Source organism: Alternaria metachromatica, assembly GCF_023757995.1.
Source record: "Alternaria metachromatica strain BMP 0045 chromosome Unknown scaffold_45, whole genome shotgun sequence".
Classification (NCBI taxonomy): Eukaryota; Fungi; Ascomycota; class Dothideomycetes; order Pleosporales; family Pleosporaceae; genus Alternaria; species Alternaria metachromatica.
This window is the reverse complement of record NW_026055536.1, coordinates 213260-240805: the sequence shown is the minus strand read 5'-3', so window position 1 is coordinate 240805 and position 27546 is coordinate 213260. Positions and strand designations below refer to the sequence as shown.

The 27546-nt window shown below is 52.8% G+C and overlaps 9 protein-coding genes across 9 annotated transcripts; 4 read left to right on the top strand and 5 right to left on the bottom strand.

Moving 5' to 3' along the window:
• Positions 1-544: 544 nt before the first annotated feature.
• Positions 545-2156, bottom strand: J4E83_010493 (uncharacterized protein; the record flags this gene model as incomplete). Its single annotated transcript, XM_049337374.1, has 4 exons — positions 545-1693; positions 1743-1835; positions 1883-2008; positions 2058-2156. The coding sequence occupies 4 exons, from the start codon at positions 2154-2156 to the stop codon at positions 545-547; spliced, it is 1467 nt and encodes a 488-aa protein (XP_049183601.1).
• A 1099-nt stretch (positions 2157-3255) lies between these two features.
• J4E83_010492 (uncharacterized protein) lies at positions 3256-5970 on the bottom strand (the record flags this gene model as incomplete). The annotated part of the gene is made up of 3 exons (XM_049337373.1): positions 3256-4819; positions 4867-5479; positions 5532-5970. 3 exons carry the CDS (start codon positions 5968-5970, stop codon positions 3256-3258), a joined length of 2616 nt encoding a protein of 871 aa, XP_049183600.1.
• Positions 5971-8225: 2255 nt separating this feature from the next.
• On the top strand, positions 8226-9710 carry J4E83_010491 (uncharacterized protein; the record flags this gene model as incomplete). Its single annotated transcript, XM_049337372.1, has 1 exon — positions 8226-9710. The coding sequence occupies one exon, from the start codon at positions 8226-8228 to the stop codon at positions 9708-9710; it is 1485 nt and encodes a 494-aa protein (XP_049183599.1).
• Positions 9711-10503: 793 nt separating this feature from the next.
• Positions 10504-10929, top strand: J4E83_010490 (uncharacterized protein; the record flags this gene model as incomplete). The annotated part of the gene is given in 2 exon segments (XM_049337371.1): positions 10504-10507; positions 10526-10929. The coding sequence occupies 2 exon segments, from the start codon at positions 10504-10506 to the stop codon at positions 10927-10929; spliced, it is 408 nt and encodes a 135-aa protein (XP_049183598.1).
• Positions 10930-11180: 251 nt separating this feature from the next.
• J4E83_010489 (uncharacterized protein) lies at positions 11181-11816 on the top strand (the record flags this gene model as incomplete). The annotated part of the gene is made up of 1 exon (XM_049337370.1): positions 11181-11816. One exon carries the CDS (start codon positions 11181-11183, stop codon positions 11814-11816), a length of 636 nt encoding a protein of 211 aa, XP_049183597.1.
• A 3479-nt stretch (positions 11817-15295) lies between these two features.
• On the bottom strand, positions 15296-16292 carry J4E83_010488 (uncharacterized protein; the record flags this gene model as incomplete). Its single annotated transcript, XM_049337369.1, has 4 exons — positions 15296-15762; positions 15813-16040; positions 16088-16160; positions 16212-16292. The coding sequence occupies 4 exons, from the start codon at positions 16290-16292 to the stop codon at positions 15296-15298; spliced, it is 849 nt and encodes a 282-aa protein (XP_049183596.1).
• Positions 16293-18727: 2435 nt separating this feature from the next.
• J4E83_010487 (uncharacterized protein) lies at positions 18728-19606 on the top strand (the record flags this gene model as incomplete). Its single annotated transcript, XM_049337368.1, has 2 exons — positions 18728-19504; positions 19556-19606. 2 exons carry the CDS (start codon positions 18728-18730, stop codon positions 19604-19606), a joined length of 828 nt encoding a protein of 275 aa, XP_049183595.1.
• A 960-nt stretch (positions 19607-20566) lies between these two features.
• On the bottom strand, positions 20567-22623 carry J4E83_010486 (uncharacterized protein; the record flags this gene model as incomplete). Its single annotated transcript, XM_049337367.1, has 4 exons — positions 20567-20997; positions 21056-21894; positions 21951-22237; positions 22486-22623. The coding sequence occupies 4 exons, from the start codon at positions 22621-22623 to the stop codon at positions 20567-20569; spliced, it is 1695 nt and encodes a 564-aa protein (XP_049183594.1).
• Positions 22624-24642: 2019 nt separating this feature from the next.
• On the bottom strand, positions 24643-25626 carry J4E83_010485 (uncharacterized protein; the record flags this gene model as incomplete). Its single annotated transcript, XM_049337366.1, has 2 exons — positions 24643-25398; positions 25444-25626. 2 exons carry the CDS (start codon positions 25624-25626, stop codon positions 24643-24645), a joined length of 939 nt encoding a protein of 312 aa, XP_049183593.1.
• Positions 25627-27546: the final 1920 nt, after the last annotated feature.

The following is a 27546-nucleotide window of genomic DNA, read 5'->3' as shown; positions in this document are numbered from 1 at the left end:
AGGCACTACAGTACAGACGTCAGAAGGCGTGAGCGAGGAGAAAATCATAACGCTAAGACTGAGATCAGGCAGTGCAGTGTATATGAGTGGGGAGTCTAGGTTCGCGTGGCATGGGGTTCCAGCGATAGTAGCGGGGACGTGTCCTGAGTATCTTCAAGACTGGCCCGCAGCGTCGGCAGAGGGAGGAGAAGAAAATGGAGAAAATGGAGAAAATGGAGGAGGAGAGTATGAAGCGTGGAGGGGGTGGATGGCGAATAAACGGGTTAATCTGAATGTGAGGCAGATGTTCGATTGATCACTCAACTCCACATCACATCACATCACAACACAAATCGAGGATATGTACAAAAGCATCATCATGTATTAGTACTATTCAAAGCAAAAGGGGGTATGTATATATATCCACATCCACATCCAACAACCATCGCCCTGCCCACTTCATCACCTCTCCATCAACATCAACACCCCTCTACCACAGCGTCACCTTCGACCCAACATCCACATCCTCATCAGACGTACACGTAGCGATCATGAGACTTTTCCACTAGTATTTCCCCGGCTCGCCCGGAACCGCACTCCCCGGCGCCGTCGTCGCACTACCCGGCACCGCACTCGCAGGCGCACTAGTACCACCGCTCACAGCATGGTCAGTCGAGTTCGTACCAGCACCCTCCAGACCCGTGGTCTGGATAGGAGCAGGCTGGGCCTTCTCCTCGGGATACATGTTCTGCGGGCTAGTATCGCCAGAGACGGGGCTGGTGGGTACGTCGTTTGTGACCTTACCCGCTGCGCCGCTGATGACCTGCCACCACTGCTCCGCAGCCTGGGGTGTATGTGCCTTGAACGCGAATTCGTGTGTCATGGAGAACGCACCGCCAATCTTCCCCTTGGACACATCCTTGCCCTTGACATTAAACTTCTGTCCATTCACCGCACCAATCATACAATCCGGAATGTAAAGCGACAGTTCGGGGACTGGGTCCTTAGCAAAGTCGTCGTCTGTCTTGAACTCGTGGAGGAACTTGGAGGGCGTTACGACGTAGTAGTTTGTGTCGTAGGAGCGCATGATCTTGCCCTTCTTTTCGAGCGAGCCCGAGATGAGGGGCTGGGTTGCGCGGTGGTTTTGGTTGGGGAAACTGATGTCGGAGAGGGTGCGGGCGGGGGCGGCCGGGTCGATCAGCACGGTGTTGTTGCGCTGGATGAAGCCGTTCCATTCGAAGTCTTGGGGGATGCGCTGGGATGTGCCGACCATGTCGCCGTAAGCGGCCTTGGTGTGCTCGGCTTGGGTGTTGACGACTTGCAGGAACTGGCCCATGCCAGACTGGATGGTCTGGATGATGTGGGCTTCGAATTGTGCGAATGAGTTCTGCACGCTGATCAAGTCCTGGCGGTTGTTGTTCTCCTCCTGGACTTGCTTGTGGAGGCGGTGGTTGACGCCGCGCTGCAGGATGTAGGGGTCGTCGGTCGCCTTCATGTTGCCGCTGTGCGAGTCGAAGACTGCCGTGTGCTGGCCGAGGAGCTCAATCTGCTTCTGGGTGTGCAGGCGAGCCTTATCGACAGCCTTACTGCCCTTGCCAGCTCCCTTGGTGAGCTCCTTGCTCTTGTTCTTGATTTCGGTGTGGAGGCGGTCGAAGATGGGGAGGACGGCGCCCTTGAGCTGCTTTGCCGTCTCGTAGTGTTGGTTGGAGATGCCCTGTCATAGTTAGACAGAGAAATGGTATGTAATGTAGAAGATATCGTACCTGAGTGTTGGACCTGATGTTCTCAAACATGCCCGCAATACCACCGAGCGACTGATCGAAGTGGTGGCCCTCCTTCAGGGGATCCTTGACCGTCTGTTCATCGTCAGTAGCTGTATCGCCATCGCATTGAGTCGACCAACCTTCAGCACGCGCTCATACTCCTTGCCGTGTGCGTGGTTCGTCTTCTCGGTAGCTGTGACATAATCCTCGAGGTAGGCGACGGCGTGCTTCCAAGCTTGCAACCGCTCCGCAAAGAGCTTCGTAACCTAGGACATGTTAGAAACTTTCCCTCTCATCGGTCTACAGACTACTTACCTCTGAAGTGTCCTCGCCTGGGATGGCATCGTCGTCGGCAGATCGGTTGGTGAGGCTGCGCGTGGGCATCTCACTCGTGGCAGAGGTGGGCGCAGACATATTGCAGGTGTGTCGTGATACTAAAGAAACAAGGTGCAGTCGTGGAACGTGTCTTTGCACGTGTAGGAGGTAACGTTGTTGTTGCTGTGAAGCTCGAAGACGCGGCTAGCGAGATTTGGTTGGTGAAGGCGGGGTTCGCGTTCTTTCGGAAATGAGCCCGTGTCGTATGCTGCACAGGAGACTTTTATAAAGATATCTGGTTCAGTAGGATTATTTATTCCAGGGTGAAAATCAGGGTCCAGGGAGGGGTTTAAGTTTGATTCAAGCTCCGTGGGCGAGATCTAGATCGACACGCACACATGCCGGAGAAGCAGGGTGCCATGAGGGTTTTGGCTGGCCCTGTGACGTCAACGCTCGCAACTTTAGTCTAGATCCACGCGGGATCTACGCCAGGAAATGGGTTTGGACTGTTGCTGCGCCACGATCCTAGGGGTGATCGCGGGACAGACCCTGACCACATGGTTACATTCAAGGTCGTTGACGTATCGTGGCTTCATGCCATTGCGCCCGAGTGTGAGAGGGTTGTCAGGGTCTCCGCCCGACGCCATAGTACCCCCACATTAGCACCGAGGAGCGGCAGAGGCTCCGAGGACTTTCAACGAGCACAACATTGCGCTAGGTTGAGATCCAGGTCAGGCAGGAAATTTCCAAGGTTGTGATACCCCTGTAGATAGGTAGTTAAACTGGAACTCGGAGTCTGGTGTGGCTCATCGAGCGGTGCTTATTTGTCATGCCGTCAACTCTTATGGCTGCACGTCTGTTGCCAGTGTCTGAACAGAGCGGGTAGGAGGAAAGAAAGTGCCCTCTGGAATCGCCATACTGGAGACAACTCATATGATGGAACTGTGTTTGTTCAATACATAACTACACCTTACTAAAGCCTGTACTCGCCAGACATGCAATGCTATCAAAAGGGGTATGCGACATCGCTAAACGCTAAAGACTGAATCCCAAGTAAACAAGCCTATTTCCCAATGCCCGCATATCGTTTCATCATCCGTAAACCCACCTTCTTTGAGGCTATACACCACCCGACCCAACCCAAAACTGTAAAACTACCCCAAAAGAGAAAGTTGTCGCCGTGTATCTTTGCCTACATCTACGCTGGGTGAATGCCATTATACAGCTTCTCCAACTTCAACTCATCAATATCGCTAGTCCACTCGTGCAGCCTCGGCAGAGTGACTCTCCATCCCCTATCTTCCATCTCTTCTAGTATCGTTGTCGTCTTGCGATCTGCGTCATCTTCATCTGTGGCGCAGATGACGAAGGTGGTCAGGTAGAACATGACGAAAGGGTACTTGGAGTTGAGGAAGTGCTGGATGTAATATTGCCAGGCGTTTGCAGAAGAGGGGCGGTCGAATGCTAGGGTTTTGTTAGTCGATAGGAGAGGGGAGGAGAGGGGAGGAGAGGGAGGGAGAGACTTACGCATCGCATTCCAGCGGTAGACATGACCTTCCCAAGTCGCAAAGTTCAGGCCACTCTTCCCTAGACTCTTGATCGCTGGCATGGGCCATGCGCAGTAGTGTGTTTGTATCGAGCCTTTCGCCATTATCGCATTCGGATGCTTCGCCTTGTAAGCCTGCGCGAACTCGGTAAGGCACGTCTTTGGCGGCAAAGGTAGTGATGGACTGCGTTCCCCTTCCGCTCTCGTCGCATTATCTTCGTAAGGGAAGTAAATATCAGGCGCTCCATCCGAGCCCTGAACAATGACGGGATAAGTCTGTGGCGCCTCAAACTCGGGCGCAAGGCTAACGATGCCATAGCGTTCCATGTCCTCAATAAAGCGGCGGATGAAGCGGTTGTCGTCCCTGTTTACGGTTTGCAAGGTCGTCTTCGTTTGCTTCGCAGCAAGAATGGTAGGGTCGGGATCGAAGCATCTCCACCTGTTTCCTTCATGCTGTATCTCGCCTGGTGGAGGGTAGCGCAATTCAGCCGTGCATTCGATCTGTATCTCCTCGAGGTATATCTCTTGCACAGATGAGGGGATGATCTCGCGGATGACACGCTTGGCCATTTGTCTCGGTGATGGGTCTCCGACCAGCATGAGTAACGCGTCCTGCACGATGTCTATCAGTCGGAAAGGCAGACCAACTTCGCGATCGATGATGATGAATTGCCAGGAGTCCACCACGATGGGGTCGTACATCGATGTCTTCCTCATGCGTAGCTGGTTCTTGATCTCCTCCAGAGTGAGCGTCGTCGTGAAGTCGACATTGTCCAGCTCGTCCAGTGTTATAGCTGATCGATGACGGCTAATGAACAGGTCGGGCTCCGTCGGGTGAACGGTAGCGTCAGCGTGTGTACCCTCGTAAACAACGAGGTATAGTGACGCTGTTCGTTTCCGGAGCTCATCTAAGAAGGCTTGGGTCAGAGGATGACCGATCGCCATTTGCCCACACAGATAGTTGCGCGATTGTCGCTGCACCCAAAGTCCGTCTTCTTGCTTCAGACCAGTATTCGATGTGAAGTCACCCTTGCTTGTTGGTATGAAGCCCATATACACACCGGTCGAGCATTCGCCCAGTATGCTTTTTGGATCATACCAGTGTTCGTTGTACAGCTTCATCATGAGAAGTTTGCAGATGGTCGTGTAGTCCTCAAAGTTGGAGCAGATGCTGGCTAGTGTCCATGGGGTGAGTAGCGTCGGGAACCAGCGGTAGCTTGATGCGAAGTCAGCAAAGTCCTTTCAATGTTGATGTAAGCTTACAGTATATCCCAGCACGGCTTTGTCATTTTGAGGCCTTCTGTGGTGCTTGGTATCGTGCCTCCCAGGAGCTGAATGGTCTTGATGTCACCGCCAGCGAGTGTCTGAGCGCATATGGCAACACGAAGATACTGGACAGCATGAGGACGCCAGGCTTTCTCGAAGAAGTCACAGTACATCTCTAGTTGACTGGCTTGGCAGCCCATGAGAAAGTCGTTGATACTTTTGGACCTTGTAGCGTGCTCTAAGATTGCAGCTTCACTATCGTTCAGAACCATGATACGAAACCATGCGCGAATAATGTCTGTACCCGTATCTGGGCCAGTCTGCTCCTTTGTACCTGGCGAAACGGGACGGTTGGTTGTATCATCAAGATCAGGAACGATGGCGTATAGTCGGCGAATGCTATCGGCGCAAAGATCCAGGTAGAAGTGCTTTAGTACCAGGATGGTGCCGTCATCAGGTAGACCGTCGAGAGAGTTGATGGGTATCCGAGGATCTAACGGCGATCGGAGAATCATGATCTTCTCGCTGCCATTCTTGAACTTGTCTGGGTGTGGAGAAGTGGTATGGATTCCAGGTGTCTCTGGAGTCGGGCCGCGATTCAGGTTTGACACTGCAGCCGCCAATTAGCTTGATTCCGCACATGTACAGTAAACGCTACTTACTTAGTAGCGCATCGGCGAGGGCCCTGACATCGCTCTCCATCTTGTGAATCCATCTTATGTAGTCCTGAATGTCTCCGCCGCGGGGGTAAAATCGATCTTGGAGTAGTCGCCTGAGGTCGACCGACTGGCGCAACTTCATGATCTTTTGTTTCGCGGCATCCAGGCCGGTGACCATCAACTTTTCCGCTTCTTTGTGGATCTTGGCCCATCGCAATGTCATCGATTCCCATTCATCATGATGTTTGTAGCACCACGGGTCGCCCGCGGTCGACGGGAGCGGGGCCCAACACGCACGTCCATCGGAGTCAATAGCTTCGCAAAACGCAGCAGAGGATGAAGGCGAATCTGGAACGTCGCTCAGACGAAGCAGTTGCCGTGTCTTGCCTCGGTATGCAGGTCGTCGTTCTTGCGAGCTGCCGACGCGCAGCTGCAAGCTCATGGCTGGTGAAGAGGCGTCGTGAGGGGCAGCGCACGTATCGCGGGGACTGGATTTGGCGCCTGTAAGAGATGAGGCCGTGGGAGCAACGAAAGGATGAACGACAACAAAGGAAGACGAAAGGCTCTACAAGCGCAAAAGCAGGGGGACAGGCAGAATCATAATATTCTCCCGTGATCAGACCGTGGGCATGAGTTGTCCCTATGGTCGGTAATGCCCCGCTGGGGACTGCGCCCATATCTACCTTGTCGTCTCGTCTAATGCGGCACGGTCACATTGAAGTCAGCCCCAAGAGGCTTCCACCCGCGTCGTTTCAATCGGCGCAAAACGCCATCATGATTGGCGAACGACATAAACGAGAATTGTGGGAATGGCATACGGTTCCCTTGTTGTAGCGCACAGGCTTCACACCCGTTCCGAGGGGCAGAAGCTGGGGAACGAGGTTTCAAGCGCGGCAACGTACCAATAGCCACGAGGGACCTAGGAATGGGCCACACCTAGTGGAGGCATGTTCTATCGAGGGCGTTTCTGATCCAATAGAAAGCCACCGTGTGCCGCCTTGACCCCTGTGATAGTTGGGCTCGTTCTTGCAATTCGTGAATGGTCGAGGTTTCCAACATGGGGTTGCGGCGACTGTACTGCGGATGGCAGGTATCTCAGGCGCTCTTCGGTCTCCATCTGCAGAACGTTGAGTAAGGCTGATAGAATCCTGAAGACTTGCAACCCCCGAAGCTGCGCACCGGGTAATGAACAACCCGTGATACACGGCGCATGTGTCTTGAACAACTCTAGTCGCGAACCGAGTCCATACGGGTGCAAAGACACGCGCTGCCCAGGCGCTAAGACCCGCCTTATCGGTGGAAGAGGGTCAGCAAGACCGTGACATCCTGGATCTTTGTGCGTGATACCGCATTCGACTACCTAGGTAAATTTGGGCCTAAAAGAGTTGGCTCTGCGAGATTTCATGCGAAATCGCCTGAGACCATGGAAGTACCGTATCCCCAGATGCTGCTTAGAGAGGTGCGATCGCTTGCCCACGTTCTGAGGGCTGTACAATTGTGCCCACGGCAGACGACTCGGTTGCAGATAACACCGCACGGGAACCAAGTTTATGCTTCAATCGTATGTGTGCGTTTGGATTGGTGGGTCGCGAGACGCCATCTGGCGACTAGTCGAGCGCGTATGCACTGTGAAGGGTAGTGTGACGTGCCGAGCGGCCCGGGGAATCAGGCCAATTCGGACACACCAGAGGCCTGAAATGCATCCAAAGCCGTAGGTAGTATGTTGTTAACAACACGTAGCCTGCACGCCTCCTTCAGGGACGCACTCGAAGGAGGCTCTTGTTGGCAGCTGATCCACAATATGCGGATCCTGCCGCAGACCAACTGAAAAGCCGGCATAGCAACACTGACCGCCTGCATCGTTGGTTCATGTTGCTTGAAGACACATGCAATCGATTGGTACCAACACATGAGGAAGGCGAGTTGCAAAGCCCAGCGAGCCAATGAACAACTGATCTTCGAAATCTGAAACATGAAAATACATTCAGGCCAGTATAAAGTCGACGATTCGAACGCGCGCGCTAACACAGGAGCGTGTCACGATGTTCATTTGCTCTTCGCATAACACGCCAGGCTGACAGATGTGTAAGGGTTCATCCTCTGGCGTTGCTACGCAGTGTTCAGGCGGGAATTGATGCGAAGATGTTCGTCACTCATCATACGATGGCCGTGGTGGCATAACGTCACGATGTTGGTGGTGTTTGTTGGTCGCGGTGGTTGGATTGAAGGTAGGGACGCCAGCACGTCGAAACTAGGTTCAACGTCGACCGGCCAACAATGCGACCCTTGAATATCCGCTCGTTTGCGTCACAAACGCTCGGCATCAGCGCCGCAGACGCGTTGGAGGCTCTGTAAAGCAAAAACTGGGGAACAGGACCTCTCTCCGATGTGATTTGGAGGCGGCAATTGCTTACCCCACATCTCGGTATACCGAATGCGGCTAAATTCAGCTGTCATCCGAGGTCGAGCTGCGATGCGGGAGGTATGATATTGGAGAACGGCTTCATCCCCACACATTGCTCGGTGCCAAATTGGGCTTTACATATAGGAATTGGCCCTTCAAAGCATATACAATACCAGGAAACATATCTGTGTTGCTAACACCACCAACGTGCTACCTATAGGACTCGGCACGCGCCTCCCCGCATTTCTCCACACGACCGAACACCACCTGCACGACAACAAACGTTGCTCACAATGGTGATATCAACAGCAATTCGCATTGCGCCATCTCGCGCAGCTCGCGCCCTCAACCTCCTTCGAACTGTACAATACACGCATCCTCCATCATGTCCCTGCCATTCGAACCCCAACTACCATCAGTCGCCGTCTACCGTCCAGCAAGCTCGGCGGCATCTCGCAACACCCCTCGATCATTCCCAGCAAAAGGAATATGCATTCGAAATGGCGGCATCGAGTATACGATTTGGACCTGGATGTACAAAGGAAGTTGGCATGGACTTCAAGAACATGGGCAGCAAGCGCGTCATGGTCGTCACAGACCCCAACGTGAGGAAACTAGACGCGATGAAGCAGGTCATTGAAGGTCTGGAGAGAGAAGGCGTGACATACGAAATCTTCGACAAGGTCAGAGTAGAGCCAAAGGACCACAGCATAATGGAGGCCATCAACTTCGCGAAGCCGTGGAAACCAGATGCGTACCTAGCTGTTGGCGGTGGCAGTGTCATTGATACAGCCAAGCTGATGAACTTGTACACTACCTTCCCCGACGCTGAGTTCCTAGACTTCGTCAACGCGCCTCTGGGCAAAGGAATGCCTATTCCGTCAAAGCTCTTCCCGCTCATCGCTGTACCGACGACCGCAGGAACAGGCTCTGAAACGACTGGTACTGCTATCTTCGATCTGGTTTCCAAGAGAGCAAAGACTGGTATCGCGCATCGCAACCTGAAGCCTACTTTGGGCATAGTCGACCCGCTGAACACGCGCACTATGCCCTCTGCTGTGCACGCATCTTCAGGTCTCGACGTGCTGTGCCATTCTCTCGAATCGTGGACCGCAATCCCATACTACGAGCGCACTCCACGACCGACCAACCCCCTCAACCGTCCCGCCTACCAGGGCGCAAACCCGATCTCCGACATCTTCTCTCTCAAGGCCCTGAAAGATACAGTCAAGTATCTGCCTCGCGCGGTGAAGGATCCCGATGACCACGAGGCTCAGTCGCAGATGTTGCTAGCCGCGACACTGGCTGGTGTAGGTTTCGGTAACGCAGGTGTGCATCTCTGTCACGGCATGTCGTACCCCATCTCAGGCCAGAACCCTGGATACAAGCACTCGGGTTACGACGTCGACCACACCATCATCCCCCACGGTGTCAGTGTTGCAGTGACCGCGCCCGCAGTCTTCAAGTTCACCGGCGCATCAAACCCAGAGCGACATTTGGCGGCTGCCGAAGCGTTCGGTGTCGATATCTCGAACGTCAAGGCAGAGAGCGCGGGAGAAGTTCTTAGCGAGGCGCTCGCGGAGTTCTTGGTCAAGCTTGGTGATCAGCCACGTGGGTTGAAGGCGCTCGGTTTCGGAAAGGAGCATTTGGATCAGCTGGTTGAGGGGACTATTCCGCAAGCGAGAGTGCTGATGCTGGCCCCAAGTTTGGAAATGCAGAATATTGATGCAGAGAGGGAGCAGTTGCGGGGATTGTTTGAGGATGCGATGGAGTATTGATTGACCAGTGGCGGCCATCTAGGTACGCAACTTGATCTGTAAATCTTCGCAACTTCCAATGAACTGAAATATTCTTTGAATGTGCGCCAGGTCACCTGAGTTGCATATTACTTTCCTTTTCTCTAAATTGCCGAGAATCCCTGATCCGCGCTACCAAAGAACCACGACCACAACGCCCTCCAGCCCTTTAGCACACCTAATACGACCTAACCCTATTTGAACTATCCTACACCTAATTCTTACTGCGCCTTAGTTACATAATACCTACATTCTGCTCTGCACACGTGCACGCCTAAATTGCAGCTGCTACATAGCTCTTACACTCGCTTCTCTTCATGATCCGATCTCGGATCTGGCAGGTCCTACCGTGGTACTAGAAGTTGCGGCAATTCTCATCCAAGAGCATCTTTACATGTATGGGTCGTATGAAGTTCGGGAGGTGTAGTTGGCTCCCCGCCGCTTCGGAAGTTGCAGTACCTTGGGATGGAGGTGATGAGATCAGAATAAGGGTACCGAGACGACCCCGTGAATAGTAAAACCGGAACCCCAATGCTACTGTGCGAACGGACTTTGGTATCCCAATCTTGATATAGGAATTCATATTTAAACTCTAGTTTCCTCACTTCTTATGAATTACTTTTCTCATCGACTTGCGTTCTGTTAACAATATATAGGGCCGAAAGATGCAAGAAATCACCACGAATCACGATATCAGCGTGGGTGGTATGGCATACCAGTGAGTTACTGTAACAGTCTTTTAGGTCTTGATTGCTAACGAGCGGAAAGAGCCGAGATGGGTATTTCGCATTCTTCAGATCCTTCAGATGTCTCGATGTCTGATGTCTCAGACGATGAACATGGGCCTTCGGATGAGGAAGACGATAGCATGTCAGTTGACCAAGAAGATAGCGTCTCGGAAGATGAAGACGATGGAGTCTCAGACGATGGAGTCTCAGACGATGGAGTCTCAGACGATGAAGACGATGAGGGCTCGGACGAGGAAGAGGATGGGGTCTCAGAGGGTGAAGACGATAGGCTTCCACACGAAAAATGTGGGCTTTCAGACTACGAATACGTTACGCTTTCAAGAGACCAGAACTTTGGGCTTCTCGAGAAATCTGCCGAGCTTCAAGACGAGGAAGCTGATGCAATTCTAGACGAAGAAGCCGCTGAAGCTGCTTGGCCTACTTGTTGCATATACCTTACGGAGTACGCATAACTATTTCGTTATGGATGATATGAATGCTAACGTTGCGTAGCGCGACCACACGACTAGGACCCACTCAACAGCTCCTGATTGCTGAACATTCAGCGCAATACCACAGTCCAACAGGACATGCCACAAAAGAAGAGATTGAAGCTTTCCATGCAGCTAAATGCATCGAAGTGAGAGCCAAGTATTGTCGTTTGATATTCCAGCATATGCGACGTCGTCGCCTAAGTGGTCCCTTACCCATCGAAGTTCGCAAAATGATCTATGGATACATCTTCGAAGACTCATATGTCGACCTAGACAAAGACGCCGAGCGCGAACACCCAAGCCCTTTCTCGTGCAGCCATCTACTACAGTTCAAGATTTTCACTGCCGACGCTGCAGTAAGGGAAGAGTTGGCTGAGGCATGGTACCGGGCTTCGGTCTTCTGGAGCACTGATCCCTGGAACATGGCTTCCTCTTTATATCAGATTGGATGGAGTGCTGGTCTGAAGCCAGCTGACTCGCTCCGAAATGGCCTGTGGCCTTTTCATGAGATCCGAAACGTGGTAGTCACTATACCCGTCCAATTCGGAAGCGACGTTGCCAAAGAGACCCTGGTCCTCGGCAAATTGCACTGTCTATCTTTGCTTAAGAAGAGTACGACCTTTTGGTTCATATTGGAAGGTCCCGGTAATTTCGCCTGCTTGGAAAAAGATCATAGCGACGCGGAAAATTACGCGAAGAGCATATGGTATCTGTCTTCAGAAGTGCGACGCCTGAGAAGGGATGGGTTCAAGGTTTTTGTGACACCGGACTGGTCCCGGACGGTCCTGTTTGGAATGGAGGAGACCACTGTGGAGGAGCTGACAGAGAAAGTACAGCAGGCTATTGAAGAGTCGAGCACTTATTGAAGTGGGACGACATGGCTAGTATCGTACACACGGCTCTTGAACAGTCATATGTGTTGCATAGCTCACGCTACACAACTCATGATGTCATGCATTCATTGCGAAGAGCGCTTTTCCCACAGAGGTAGTCTAGATTGTTGAGTAGGGAAGTCTAGGCAAATCTAGAATAGGAGAACGAACAGTTGTAAAAGTTTTCACTCAGTGAAGAGCGGTGACACATGCGCCACTATTGCGAAACAGCATGGTACTGTACCGACAATTTTCTGGCCTTAAATCATACGCTGGAGAGTAGTTGTCAGCGGCTTTACACCAATGCTTGGGCTTGTGCTGGGGTTTGCGTGAGCCCGGGAGTACGCTAGACGGCGACATGAATTTGAGTTTGTAAGAATGTATTGATGATGGGGTATCGAGCAAGTGATATATACATGAAGAGGTGAAGTCTATGAAATGAAGTGTTGTGAAGAAGAATACAAAACCCCATGCGGGGGATGAGTGCAAACCTGCGAGACAGCCCAGAAGTCTACATTGCCTTCATGATGTCATAATTTTAGTTTTCATACCGATGTAGACTGGGCATCTGTTCGGTTTCTTTTTGTTTGAACGTTGTACGGAACGCTGCTTAGTGACCGCTCTAATTTTGCTGCCCTGTATCTTCGCCAAACTGTGGAGACCATGGGTATAGATCCAGGAATGAGATGTTATCCTCTTGACTGTGGACGAAGCTTTCATCAGACCTTGGAAGAGTCTGCTGATGATACCCGGAAAATGATCCTTGCGCAGACGGAATGTCCTGATGTGTGTTGTAAGGTGATGCTGCGGATTGTAGCGATATTGAATAGAAGGAGAAAGGCGACGCTAGAGGGCTGTGATGGGGTTGATCCGCTGGACCGTGGATGGAGGTAGGTCCGGTGTATAGGTGTGTTGAAGGAAAGTACAATGAAGAGGCGGTGTCGAACGGTTGGTTGCTCGGTAGGGTACTCAGATCCGTCGACCCAAGATTGCCGCTTACATTTACTGGCGAAAGTGGGTGCCCAAAACCATGGGCAGGGCGAAGAGGATACAAATGCTGAGGCGATGGCCAGCCTTCCTGTCGGACGGCATTGTATGGCGCAAGATTCTGCTGGCCGAACTGGAAGGGCCACACAGTTTGGTGGAGTGGTGCCGCTTCTACGGCTTGCTGAAGATCATTATGAAGTTCCTGAAAGGCTTGGTCCTCGCCTGCTGCAGGATCGTACGATTGGGATGGTATCGAAAGCCCATTTCCAGCGCCCCTGACATTGAAAAAGTCGTGTGTGAGTGAATCCTCACCTGGTGCTTGCTGTATGTCGGGTAGAGTATACGAGGTCTGGGTTGGGTGTGCTGCAGGTGCATGGGTTTGAGGGGTCTGTAGTGCCGAGCCGAGCGTGGTTGGGTTAGGCCTCTTGGCTGGTCGGCGACGAGGTTTAGAGCTCTTGTTGGCTCTGCGTGAGGGAGTCGTAGCAGTGTCCGTTTTGTTCTTCTTTCTCTTGACGGGATCGGGGTGTAGGCCCGGCTGGCACTTGCGCTCGTGCTTCAACAGGGCATCATTGCGAGTACACACGACCTTGCACTTCTTGCACATCAAAGGGCTCTCGTTGGCCGATGGATGTTGGGTCCGTATGTGTCGTGCGAGGTTGTTCGTCATGTCGTCACCAGTGAATGGCACATTGCACTGTCTGCACCGAACCTCATCAGGGTTCGATTGTGGCGACGCAGGCGTGGAGGGGATGAGGTGCCCAGGTGCGTTTGTATCGACCAGCTGCTCACCATGTCGAGGATTGGCTGAGCCTTCTGTGGGTTGCAGCGGTAGGCCGTGGGTAGAGTTCGCATGCGCGTGTACGGTGGGAGGGATGTCGTTGGCTTGATGTTCGGAAGGCGGCGTGTTATTGAGCTGGTAGGGAGGTTAGTCATAGATGCGCAACGAAGCAGAGAATGGCTTACATGAATGCCATGCTGCGACCAAGAATTAGGAGGAGGTGCCGTGACACAAGGCGACCCTACGCCAGTGAGGTTGTATGCCGACTTGCCGGCGCCCACGGAGGAGCGCAAGGGACGCTCGAGGCGTTCATCATCGTTGGGGTATATCGGCGGCGACATGCTGAGATGTTGCCCTCCCTCTAGTCCTGTATGAGGTGGGACGAAGGGTGGGTGAACCACCCAAGGTGGTCAGCGGAGGGTGTGAAGTTATGTGTCGCGGTTTGGTCCAATGCGATCTGGTCGAGGCGCATCATCGGTGGGTGAAACAAAGGTCCGAAGGAGGGCTGGGGCAGCAGACTTTATGCATGGGAAGGTGCTGCGAAGCCGTGAACGAAGAGCTTCCCAACGGCAGCCAATGTGGTGCGCCTCCAGCCCGCAAGTGTGTAATTGCTCCTTTGCTCGTCCTCCCACGCTGCATTATCGTCACAAGAAGGCTAGCCGGTGCCCCGTGCGGGGACTGATGTATGAGGGGAGAATTCGTAGGGCTAGCCTAGGGGAAGGATGCCGGAAGGATGCCGAGAGCTTTGGATCTTAGATCGCGACCAGGATGGCCTCGTAGGGTGGAGCAATGAGGACGGCCTTTCTGAAGTCGCGCGTTAGTATCTCGTAGAGGGAGGGACGGGGCGAGTGCGCAGCCATGCAGGGAGCTTAGCAATTCAGCAACTGGGGAAAATGCGATTTGTACGTCACAGGGAATTGTCGTATGAGAACGTGGTGGTACCAAGAGCGTAAGCCACCCAGGCTAGTATACTTCAAGTCGAGGCGGTGCACAGCAAGGCAACCACCAAGCATGGAAGCATAGAAGCTTTTTGCACCTCAGATCTCATTTCCGCTCGCCGGACTGCAAAGGCACGACAAATGCAGCAGGGAGTAATGAGAGGATCCATAATGGTATAGACGCGTCCCCATCGCGAGCGCGGGAGTGCCTGGCGTCACCGCGAGCGGGGTGTGCAGTGCACAGACCGCGACAAAGGCACCTGTGGACCTATCGTGATCGCAAGCGGGAGGCGGAGCAGCGAAGGATAGTGGCAAATTTTCAGAACGCGCGCAGCTGTTTGGTGTTATGGGAAGCTCTTTGCGCCCAGGCTGGGGGACTCTTACCAAAGCTTCTTGGGTGGTGTGGGTGGAGCGTGTAATCTCCATCAACTGCTGTCCTGCGCACGCCAGCCAACTTGGCGTCGTGGCTTCGCTCATGAAAATTTTCTGAGCATGAAACAATGCGCAAAGGTCGAGACGCGTCCATCGTAAACATGCTGGCGAAGGACGGGTAATTCATCTTGTTCGACGGATGACGTCGGTGGGGGAGGGGTACCGACTCCGTGACGCTCGAAGGCGGCGCTTACGGCTATCTCAACAGTCTTCGGATAAGATCTTGGCTTCGTACGTGGCACGCTCAACCCAGTGTCAAAGCGTATCGCACGCTGCATGCAGTCAGCAACGTGAAACGGGTTCTGGCCAGAATTCGTGCGATGTGATGGCGCATGGAGCTACAGCTTCCCCTTAGTTGCACTGTGACCTGTCAGGGCAAGGTACCACTTGACACCGCACATGTCGATCCCGTCGTTCCCACAAACGCCCGCCTGTCGGGCCCTCTCCAGTATTGCATCATATTGATCCTGGCCCTTGACGCCGATCGTGATCGACACAAGGCCCTCTGGTTGCCCTTGACGCCCTGGAATGAAACCCAGCCTGGCGTTCGTGAAGGCCAACAGGTCGCGGCTTCGCACGACGCCAAATATCGCTTCCCACTCCCGTGCGGCCGCTTCGTGGCCAAGGTCGCCGGGCTGCAGGCGCAGTACACAGCCCTCTAGCGTAAGGTGTTCGGTCCGCTCCATGCCGGCCCTATAGCGGTCGATGTCTGAACCGCAGGCGTGCCATGGGGAGAAGCGGGTCTGAACTGGCGTAGGATTCTTCGGACCTGGTACGTGGGAATCGAGTTCTGGCATCATGCCGCCTGTCACCTCGTTAGCCGTATGATCTTGCAATTGTAGGTGCCTAGCGTACCCTTGATGCCCTTTGGATGGTACTGAATACACACCGAATCCGCGTAACTATGCTCAAAGATGACTCTCGACAGTCCCTTCGCTTCGATGTATTCGCGTCGCTTCTTTGCATCATCGGTCTGCATGATGATCATGTATCCGCCGTCGCCGCGCTTTTCGATCAGCCGTCCGGCAGTCGTCCCTGGTTTAATGGGCGAGACCACCTCGATGAAGTCGCCTCCGATTGGTACTGCAGTCATGTTAGTAGCTGGAGCTAGGAAGAGAGAGCGAACGTACTGAGGAAGTTCTTCAATCCCCATTGCTCAACCGCTGGATCCTCGAAGACTACTTCTGTTCCTAGAACGTAGGTCTAGCATCTTCGTTAGTTCTCGATATGCCCACATTAGCATCGTTGGCCTACAAGAAGCTGCTTCGCGCATTCGATATCCTCCGCGACAAGTGCAATCTGGCGTAGACGCGTTGGTGCCGGAGCAAGAGCCATGTCTGCTTGGGGTTTTTCCGAAGGAGCTATCGAATGGCCTGCGATCCAGTTGAAAGAGCGAGACGATGGATTCGGGACGCGTAATGCCTCATTGACGCTTACTCGAGCTCAGCGGCTCAGCAGCGAGTAGCTTGTTCCCCGCATCAGCAGCCGCGGCACGTCCTAATGCGGAAGCTACAATGTTAGTGCACTGGATTAGTAGAGCATCAATTGAGATCAACGGAACGATGGATGATATCGTAGGTATCGACTGAGATACGTATCTGAAGCGGTGTTGTGACGTCGTGAGGACGTGATGTTGCGATGTTTCATCGCGACTGCCATCCCGTCGGGCCGAAGTGCCGAAGCACCGATGCTTTCGTCTGGTCTCCAGCGCGCCTTCCAACAACACAACAACCTTCTCTTCACTTCCACCGCTAAAGCACATCAACATTCACCAGTGACTTTATCTAGTCATTACGGCGAAGGAACGACACGAATCGCGCACCTTCCTTCGTACGCCTCTCGCGTACATCATTCACAACATGGAGATGGTTGGGCTCCAATGAGTTGTTTGCAAGACTACACCGTAGCCTGGAGATACACAAACCCCTTAGGTCGATCTTTTATCATCAGGTGCTTCTGCGAACATCCCCGTGCTAGGTTTGAGGATGCTTCATGAAAAGCAGCTTCTTCGCATACGTGGGTCTTCTTACTCACCGACTGACACATCTCTTACTTTACAGACCTTGACAAAAGGTCACCAGGCTTCTGAAAAGCCTGCCTCACCGCGACTGAGCTTCTGCGTGTGAGGAATATCAACTGACGATCGTTTGCTGACTTTACCTCATGACATGTCATGCCGCCTTCTTCGGGTCTATCTTCAAACGTCGATAACAATACTTCGTAAACAACTTCAGGAAACATTCCACACACAACGAACTCAACACCCATCTTTCTTTATTACTCTGGATCCACTGGATGGTTCAATAAGGTACGCTTGATGCGACATGCGAGGCCCGACCATCGCCACTTGTCACTGTTGCTATTATGTACGAACTTCACTGGCGTTTGCCGGGCAAAAAGATCTGTCGCAGTAAGCCATCGATCCTTGACGTCAACCAGAATACAGGTAATGGTAAGAGACAATCAAGGGCCTGACTACCGTCTACGGCCTTTATTCACGAGGATTCCCCCATCTACCGATCACTGCGCATTATCAACCTCTCCATACATCTTCTCTCTGGTTCTCGGGGGTTTCAGCCTTTCGGTCATGCTTTCTCAACTACATCGACGAGAGTCAAACACAGCTAACACCCAACGTAGTCTTTCATGCTGCATGAAGCGATCTTCATGGACGCATTCGCGAGTCATGTCTCCGCAGACTCGATTTCTTTAGTACTGCTGGACTATCGTCTTCATGACATCAAACATGCAGTCAGATCTGCCGACTCTACATTGAACTTCCGGACATCACACGTCGAATCACATCTGGTATACCACATACCCTACTCGGACCGGCTCTGAGCTGTGGATACTCTTGCTAGGAAACTCGCTGCGAATATCTAAAGGCCGTTGTGTGCGCCTACTGTTGGCGTTGCCATATCTTGGTAGCCATCCTCTGGTTCGCGACAATCGGCATATCGCGAGCCAGTCAGAACTAATCCAATACCAACGACACAACATCCTCTTCTACAAGAAACAGAGTTCGAGTCGGTAATCATACTGGATGTCTCAATCATTACAAAGTACTCGTCGAAGAACGATTGCCAGATGGCTTCTTTCACTTTTGGTAGCATGTCCCGGGAACGTACTACACACCTGAAATAGGAAGCCGCCCAGGTTCCAGCTGATCAGGAGACCCTTGTGCCGCAAAGAAAGAGATCTTTTCCTCACAATCACGGTAACGGCTGACTCATTGAGTCATCCAGACCTATCGACCCCTCCCTGATCAAGACAATATTCAGCCCATCAAGATTACCAGTACGTCATCTGCGTCTGTTTCTGACGCGCTGAAGTCCGTTTAAGGGATATACAAACGCTTTTGAAACATCTCATACGCGCCTTTGACGCGTTTTTACGCGTTGCGAGCTTCTGTAAGCGTCTTGTCGGCTTCACCACGGGAGCCCGGGTCGGGTGCCCGAGCGCCCACCCTGCCTGTTCAAATTCGTCTTCGCGGTCACCTCCGATTATACTCTCTTCTTACGACTCTCATTCAGCTTCGAAGTATTCGTTCATCTTCTTGTCATTCCTTACAAAGGCCGCTGTTCCCGTAGTCGTCTTCCTTTTCTTCGGCCACTCCCTCGCTTCTGTTCCGGAGAAGACGAGTCAACCGTTCTGTTCTACGTTTCCTAGGTAAGTCCCTCTTTTCTTTACTGTTCTGTTCTGTTTAGCGTTCAGCGTTTTGCTTTGGTGGGAGCTTCAGTGGTTTATAGCTCTACAGTGAGCTTGTCAAGATGTCGGACTCTGTCAACAACTATTTCTTCGCGATCGCGGCGGCGACACCGCTTCCTTCTATCGAGGGTCAAGACCCCATCAACAACGGCAACCTCGCACCTCCGCTACCTCGTACTCGTTCTCAAGTCTCCGCACTTCGTTCACCTTTCACGGTTCGACCCACTGTCCTTTCCGCACCCGTTGCCAAGAAGTCGAGTACAAAGCCAAGCAAGAAGCGCAAGCCTGAATTCACCATCTTCGTCGACACCGAGGCAGCCAACGACATCCCGAAGCCCATTCAGACACCCAAGCGATCCAAGACCAACAGCTTACGCACTCCGCTTGGCGACAGGACCTTCTCTACTGCTTCAACGCCCTCGCCGTCTCCCCGTCTTCCTGACACCCCGTTCCGCTTCTCGCCTGCCGACCCTCTCTGGGAGAACACCGAGAACTACGAGCCTTACATTGAGACTCCTCCCACGACTCCACTTGGTCCTCCTTCCACGCCCCTCGGTCCCACCGCCTCGGTCGGCCCACCTCCGCCGCTGTCCACACGCGCTCTTCGTCCTCGCCGTGATCGTGCTTCTTCATTAGCCAACCTTCTCCCCCCGGTCAACATGCTCGCCTACAACATGCTTGGTATCCAGAACTGGAGGATCAGCTCCATCGGTATCAACCTGGCCTACCGCAAGGTCGCTAGTAGAACCCACCCGGATATGGTTGCGCCAGCTCAGAAGGAGCTCGCAACGCTGGACATGCAGCAGATCAACGCCGTCAAGGACATGTTGATGGACAAGGTGAGCTCCCATTGTACGAAAGGAATGTTAGACACATACTGACCTCTACAGGACCTCCGCATCAAGTACCACCGCGACGGTCTCATCCCCTGGGTCGTCTGAGACCTCGACACGCTGTTGTCACACTGATGATACGATGATCATGATACAACGATAACGCCGAGTTTGTGTAAGAGATACTGGAAGAGAGTTGTGTACAGGGTTTTGCCGCCTGTGGCATGCCAGTGTGTTTTCCAAATGGTTGCTACGATGAGTATGAGCATGGTGGTAATGGTCAGGGTTAGTGTGGTAATGGGTGGCGATTTTCCGTGGCGATGAATTATGATTCATGGCGGTGGTAATGATCGGTGGTGGAAAAGTGCCTTGTCTTTCCTTGTTTTCTTTTCCTTACTTTCACAACACGACACGAGCTTATGGTGCGACATGCACCCATTCGCGCACAACGGATACGTTTTCATGACGATAAATGCGACACGATGGTTACGAATACTGGTATGCTCAATACATTACATTCATTTGGAACTCGAGCGGTGCGATAATATACGAGTGAGTTCCTAGGTGACAATTTCGTGTCAGTGAGCACGTCATACACCTTCATTCTCACGTAAACTGCCCTGACATTTAGCACGGAATACATGACACAGCATGTAGCACAAGAGATGCGGCACATCGCGACCACATCAAAGCCAGCAAATTAAGAGCAGAGTGCACTCCATTTCCTCAATTCTTCGTCTAATATACTCCGTATATCGTCGTCGGGTCGCCCCGTAAGCTTCTCATTCAACGCGACCATCGAACTAAAAGCGAACTCCGTGTAATATGCTTCGCTAGTAACAACAACAAGTGGTCCGCCCCATTCGCCCATCGGGTTGCCAAGGTTCCGGCCCGTCCCACTACAACATTCATCTCCGCGGACATCTCCGCGGCACACTCGATCGCGAAAAAAAAAAACTGCCCCGCAGCGTGCCGTGCTTAGCGATCAGGGCCAATTCGTCCTACCGTCGCAACCCTTCTGCATAACGTAATTCGTGTCGACCTTCCCGTCCAACACCACGAATTCCATCAATACCCCTCCGTCCTAATCCTCACATAACTATCCGCATTACTAACATACCCCCTAAAACTCGGTCCCAGACTCCAACTCGCCAATTCCCTGACCACATCCCTCGCGGCATCGCACAGATCCACCTGGCCCGTCTCTTCATTGCTACACAGCGCCTGGTCCGTCGCAAATGACCAATCGCACTGGATATTCAAACTCATATCCATGAGCCACTCCATGCGCTCCTGCATAGCCGGGATCTGAGTAACGAGTTCGCGGAAAGCGGGCCAGACGATGAAGTCGACGATGTTGATGTGCGGCATGAAGAGTTGGTTGGGCGTGGGGCGGAACCATTCGGGGATTGCGTTGTAAGTTTCGGGCGACGGGGAGATCATCCAGCGCATTAGGTACCAGAAGAGGTACATGGAGCCGAAGCAGGAGAAGGTGTTACCTGGGGGTTTTGTTAGCGAGCATGCTTTATTTTGGGGGAAGGCCGCCGTAAGATGTACCCTTCATGTATACGCCGTGCACCATGCCGACTGCCCATTTGGTGAGTATGCCGGAGTTGTTGTATACGTCTTCGTCCCATAGCGCGGCAAGATTCGGATGGATCTCGATGATTTGGTCGGCGGGTACGCCCATGTTCATGAGTGTTGTGGCTTGTTCGAAGATACCAGGGAATGCGCGTTTTAATGAGCCTGGGTCGGGTACTGTGTTGATGGGTAACATGGACCATGTGGGTAGAAACAGGTTGGTGATTTGCGTCTCTTGAATGTCGCCTGGGTAGTGGTTGCTTCGGATGCTACTAGAGAATGGCATGTTGCCGAAGAGGTTGCGGAGGTTGAGATTCGGGTGTATCCTGATGGTGTTCACGATCGGTTGTCGGCCAGTGAGATGCGTAGGGTATGCCGAGCGTATCGTGTTTTGTCTGTGTGGTGAGGGCCGTTGGCTTCGAGATGGTTTTGATGACGGTGCCGCGTTCCCGACGCCGTCGAAGTTCGTTCCTTGCTGCAGAAGTCTTGGGTCAATCTGGCTTTCAAGCCTATCTTCCTCTTCACTCTCTTCCCCCTCATCCCTTGTTAGAAGATAGTCCTCTCGATCAAACAGCGGAACTAGGAAGGGATGATCGCTTGATCCATCTGTCGTTGCTTGTTGTTTTCCCTTACTCAACGCAAATGATGATGAAGGATTGTTTGCCGAAGGCGACCAGCCTCTGTTTTGACTTGTTGGTGATGCCATGGAGATGTTAGAGCCTTTTCGAAACTGCGAGCCGCCTTTACTCGTGTCGAATGCGGATTCGTGGCTCACACCGCTTCCAGAAGTGTCGGTAGACTCCTGACCCAGTAAGCTGAACCAGAGTTATCAACTTGTTGTAGCCAGAGGAAGCTGTCGAGTGATGCATACCTGGGGGGATGGCCGGATATCGCCGGGGATATTGTCATTGGGAGGGTCTTCGCGACCTCTTCGGGTGCTTCACCGAGCCTTAGTCGAGCGAGAACAGCGGCGGCCTGGTCGTCGGTCCCGGAGCGTAGCGATGTGACGATGCGCTTCAGGTCATCCAGCTCGCCGGTCATGCTGTCTCTCTTCATAATCTTCATCCGCTCGGCTCGCGAAACACCTTCGGCGACGTCGTATTGACATGATAGGTCGTTCTCCTTGCATCGGTTGCATCGGGGTCTTGTGCCGTCACACTGGGAATAATCAATCAGCACAGTCCGCGGGGCCAATGAAAGCTGCAAAAGGCCTACGTACAGGTAGTGTCACATGATGTGAGTACCTATAGAAGAGCGCAAATCAGGTATGCAAGGGCCTTGAGTACTTGGAAGTATCATTCAGTGCCCTGCAGTGCTGAGTAGCATGGCATAGTGCCTGAAAGCTGAGCGAGATACCTTGGAATGGTCCAGGGCTTTGCTATTGCGTGTAACTCGGTCCTACGTACCTTGGCCTTCCCATTTCGGCACTGCACGCACGCCACGGCAACAGCCTGTCGCTTCTTCCGCCGGTCTGAGGTTGGGCGTCGCTGCCCCGGCTCATCTGAGGCTGGTGCAATGCTTTGCCATCGCTCCGAGTGATCCATACCGTGAATGTCGATGTAGTGGGCGAGATTCCCAGTGCTCAGAGATGCCAGAGTCGCTTGTGGAGCCGGTGGAGCCTAGGCAGTGTCGGATGCGTGAGCGTGTTCAGCAGGCCGTGTTGTTGGGCTCGCCTCGCGCTCTGGAGTTGCGCTTCTCCTACCTGTACACATCTGCAGCGGTTCGCCACTTCCTGTTGCACAGATAAACCGGTCGATGCGCCACGGGTCCCTCGCCTTGGAATATTTGAACAGATCGCATTTGGGACCAAGATCGAATTTGATCGAAAGCTCGGTACAAAAGGCCGACAGCAAGCTTCGTCCGGGAATGCTCTCCTGACCAATGAGACGCTATGGCGCACCATCTCACGTGCTGTAAAGACCGGTCCAGAATAAGGCATCGAAATCTGTTACTATGAAAAAGAGGCGAAGGAGAAAAGTGCATGAGGGTGGAAACCGAGGCTACGTTCCAGACGGATAGATTGGCTAGCTTCGGCGGCACACGTGCGGCGGTTCGGGTCCAGATGTGTTTGCTCGCTAGCATTCAACGGGGTTCCAGGCTCCCCAACGCTTCGAAAGCCTCAAACGACCGCCTGAGGTGTGGGTGAAGGCTGGTCATGATTGGACGGCGTGCAGCGACAGGTGTGGTGGAGTGGAGGTGGCTGTGCGCGTCGTGCTGACTGCTAGACTGGTCCATGGCAACCTTGGAACCGAGAAATATCTCGCATCGAAGTGTGACGTCGTGCCATCCACAACATCTCCCAAACAACCTTCTCTTGATCTTAGTAGGCATACCATGCATATACGGCACTGGGCGCGGCAGTTAGGTCGGTAAAGCGTCGTCGCCACCGGTCCTGCCCGGTGGGCTCTTCATGTCGCCATCCGTACATTGAGAAAAAAGGCAAAATCGCATTGCGCCACGGAAGAGTTGGCGGACGAGGTTCAAATACAACATGCGTGATTGACGTCACTGGGCAGACTGAACTCCAAGATTACTTTGAGGTGCCACGATGGCAAAATCGGAGCCTAGACCACCTCGCGTTGAAAAAAAACGTCCGACGGATGCTACTGGCTACATGCATCGGCAAGTTGTGTGGAATCGACATACGTTGGTTGTCGTGGTATTGCACAGAGATCGCAACACCATAAACGGGAGCGGGTGCCTGTAGTACTGCGACATTCGTGCGTCCTCTTTTGCTTGCTCTACAAGGTCCGGAGTTTGAGGCCGACCCGCCTCATTTTTTCGAGCCCACAGTCAGCACTTCGAAAATAGGGCGACTGATATGGTATGCGCATGGCTTTGCTAGCTATATGTCGACAAACTTTCCCTCTTTGAACTGCCGTTGCATGAAGGATGATATCTGAGGAGAGTGGAGTCTGAGTGATTCAACACGTGATTCTCGTAACGAGTTTCCTCAGCCCTGGCAAAAACTTCAAACGTGTGAACATGCTAGCCACGATGATCCTGCCAGCCTTGCCGATTCGCCAACGGAGTGCATATGCCGAAACACCTTCCACGAAAGGGGTACGAGCCAGACCCTCAAGGGCCATGGGCTTTGCAAATCGCATACCGACACCAAGGTAGCCTCATCTTGGATCCACCTCGGTTGGCCCTCCGCCGAAATCTCGGCCTTCAGCGCCGCCCGCCAATCTGTCGCCAGCTGCAGCTGCATATGAAGTTCAGGTACTATTCAGCTGTGCCTCAACTAGGAGTAGGGAACATGCTTCCTAATGAGGCTGGGCAGAGTCCATCTGCGGGTTCTAGGCTATGAACTTCGTAACGAACTTTGCACGCGAGAATAAGTGTTGAAAATGCGGATACGCGATGAGGTGATCTGTAAGATAAATTGTGTTACTAGCAACGGGCGACTACGCCTCAGAAGCTCCTGACTCCTTGCTCGGCATAGAAAATTCCCTCGGTATATCCTCCACTCTATGTCTTCGCTAAGGTCCTGTACTGACAAAAGAAAGCGCTATACCATGGCCCAATAGAGACAAAACCCGTAATCTAAGCACCCATGGTATCTAAACCCGACCCAATACGATGTCGTTATCCGATGATGTGGTGTCCATACTCTTGCCCCGACTCGCCCTGTTCTTGCCAATAGTGTTACCGAGCGCTGGGAAGCAGTACCCAGGATGGAATACGGTAAGCACCAACACACTCATGACGATCATGACACCTTCCAAGATGATAAAGTCCGTCTCGTCGCGCATGAGCTCACTGCCCCAACCATCCGTGAGTTCCGGGATACGGTAGATGCATCGAATGAAGATACCCAAGAAGCCAATGATGATGGCGAACATGAAGCAGCGGAACGATGTCTTGTGGAAGAGCGTCATTGCGCTGGAGGAGAGTTGTTCGCGGCGTTTGTAGGTGCGGATAGTGTACTCGACGAGGAGGGCGCCAAAGAAGGACAGAACGACGACCTGGATGACGACACCTGCCACCATGAGATTTGTTCCGGTGTCTTGTAAATCCGAGCCGCTATCTGCTGTAGCAGCAATGCCACCGCCGGCACCCTGGAGAACGAGCGAGACGATGTCACCAGTGATGAAGATGCGCGTGTACCACACCGGCGGCAAGCGTGACCACGACTGTCCAAAGTTGATGACGATGTGCTTGAGCGTGAGGTATATTCCAGCGGAAACGAAGGCGGGGGAAATAATCAAGCAGCAGATTTGCATCTGGAAGCCTGTCTCGTCGTAAGGGTTGTTGTACAGGAGGATGCGTCCGATGTATCCGACGAGCTCGCCCAAGCAGCCTAGACAGAGGGCAATCTATCGGACGTTAGATGCGTCTTGCTAAGTTGAGAAATAACGTACCATGTAGGTCCACGTCTTGTACCGAATGCCCAGCCCCAGGTTGACAACCAGGCAGAGGCCAAAGAAGGCCGCGAAGAAAGCATTGGCTTCGATACTGGGGTAGTAGCCATATAGTGTACCCTCTACGGGACATTCGGGCCCAACTTCGACGCACCACTGAGGAACATCTACTTGTTCGGGCATCGTCAAGGGTTCTTGGGAGCTGGAGGGTCGTTGCGATAGGGGTGGAATACTCCGAAAGCGATTGAGATAAGTGATCTCTGGGGAAGATGGAGGTAGGTGCGGTGGTTTGTGATGATAACCTGTTAAGGACGGATGGCCCGGCACCTTATAGCTTACAGTTGGAGATACAGGTGAGATGGTGTTTCGCACCATGCACCGAATCCATACATGGTGCAAGTATAGCCCCAGCCTGAGGCAGTGCGGGCTACGCGTATCTCAACGACCCGTTTGCTAGTCCTAGAATAGCCAAGGATGCGAAATCTGACAGGCGCATGCAGGAAGCCTTCTCTTGCAAGCCACGTTCTAAGTCATCTCTGTTTCGCGGATTGCCCCAGGATAGGTCTAGCGGCATCGCTTCGGTCGCCAAGAGTTCCGAATGTGGGTATGATTGGGTGCGTCATGTACTTTGGGCTGAGCGGATGTTGGTGATGAACTTATTTCACCGGATGTGTTTGCGTATATACGCATCTTCGTCCGCGTCTCCACATCATCTACGTAGGTGATGTGGTGGTTTGGGCCAGTCAAGTATGTTGGACACGGGTTCGCGCGACACGATACCTAGATAGCCGCGAAAAACAACACCGAGTATGCCAAGCATACAGTGAATGATGCGCCAGTTGCGACAGCGCGCATGATAGAGACTGCAGTTGCAGTATTCTTGTGGATTCGACTGTTGTTCCGCCCAGCTTTGTGGACCTCAGAGGCATACCGCCAGCGCCATGCTGACGTTTTGACGCAATCTGCGGAGGAACTTTAGGCCACCGCACCGCAGAGACACGGTGAGTTGTCAAGCCTCCAAGGAGTCCGACGAATTATCAACCGATAAGGATTGATATTTTAGCGGTATCCAGTTGGTTCCTCGTGTTTTATAGGGCTTGGCACCTCATCGTCCCGGTTACTCGGTCTTCGGTCGATGGACGGTTCCTCCTCGTTTGCTCGTTCGCAACCAACAAGCTTTGCACAGCCATGATACATGCGCTTGAATGGTCGTCGTTTTGCGAGCGATGAAATGTGAGCCTATTGTCTCACCCCTTTATGCTCATTAACATCAATTAGGGACACGCGTGGAGATTGGTGCTAGGGCAGCGCCGTGCTTGCCGTCACCGTCAGTAACCACGAGGGAAGTAGAGGACGGTTCAGAAACCATGGCGCACACGATACTGAAATCGAATAATCAGCTTTGAACAATGTATCGAATGTATCGTAATGCACTTGATGAAGGTGTTGCGATGGACCATGGACGCGGCCTCAGCGATGGAACACGAGAACCCGCCCGGCGCTTCGGCATCCGCATCTCCGACAATCTGGAGCAGCCGTGCGTACCTAGATCTCTTGCATCCCAGCTCTTTTTCGTAGCGCTCGCTCACCATCACGCGCGACACTGACAGATCGCGATTCACACTTATACCTACGGATAGATCGAAATTTTCCAGCGTCTCAACAAAGGCGCCAAGAGAACGTACCCGGTCCGGATTGAGCGTCGGTGTTGCGCGAAGAGCAAACTCCAGCGAGCCAGAGTCAATGCAACGTCTGCATCACCAATTCCATCAGCTTGGAGTCTGGCTGTTCGGAGACGATGAACTTGTCATCGCGCGGTCACGGAACCTGTCACAATACTTCCCTCCGCTGAATGCGAATGACGATGAATACAACGGACGGCCAAAGGGATGCGAAACCCGAAAGAGATTACTCTTTAACAACTACCCTTCGATTGATAAATTGCAGGCGCAAGAGTGACATACGCTAGAGGACTCGTAAGATGATCTTGCATGCTTGGGTTTCCAGGAACTACTTGCTCTCCTCAAGACCCGAGCGGCAGTACACCGGTGTATGTGAAGTGCAACAGTTACTGCGCAATATTTCACAGCGCTAGTTCCGGAT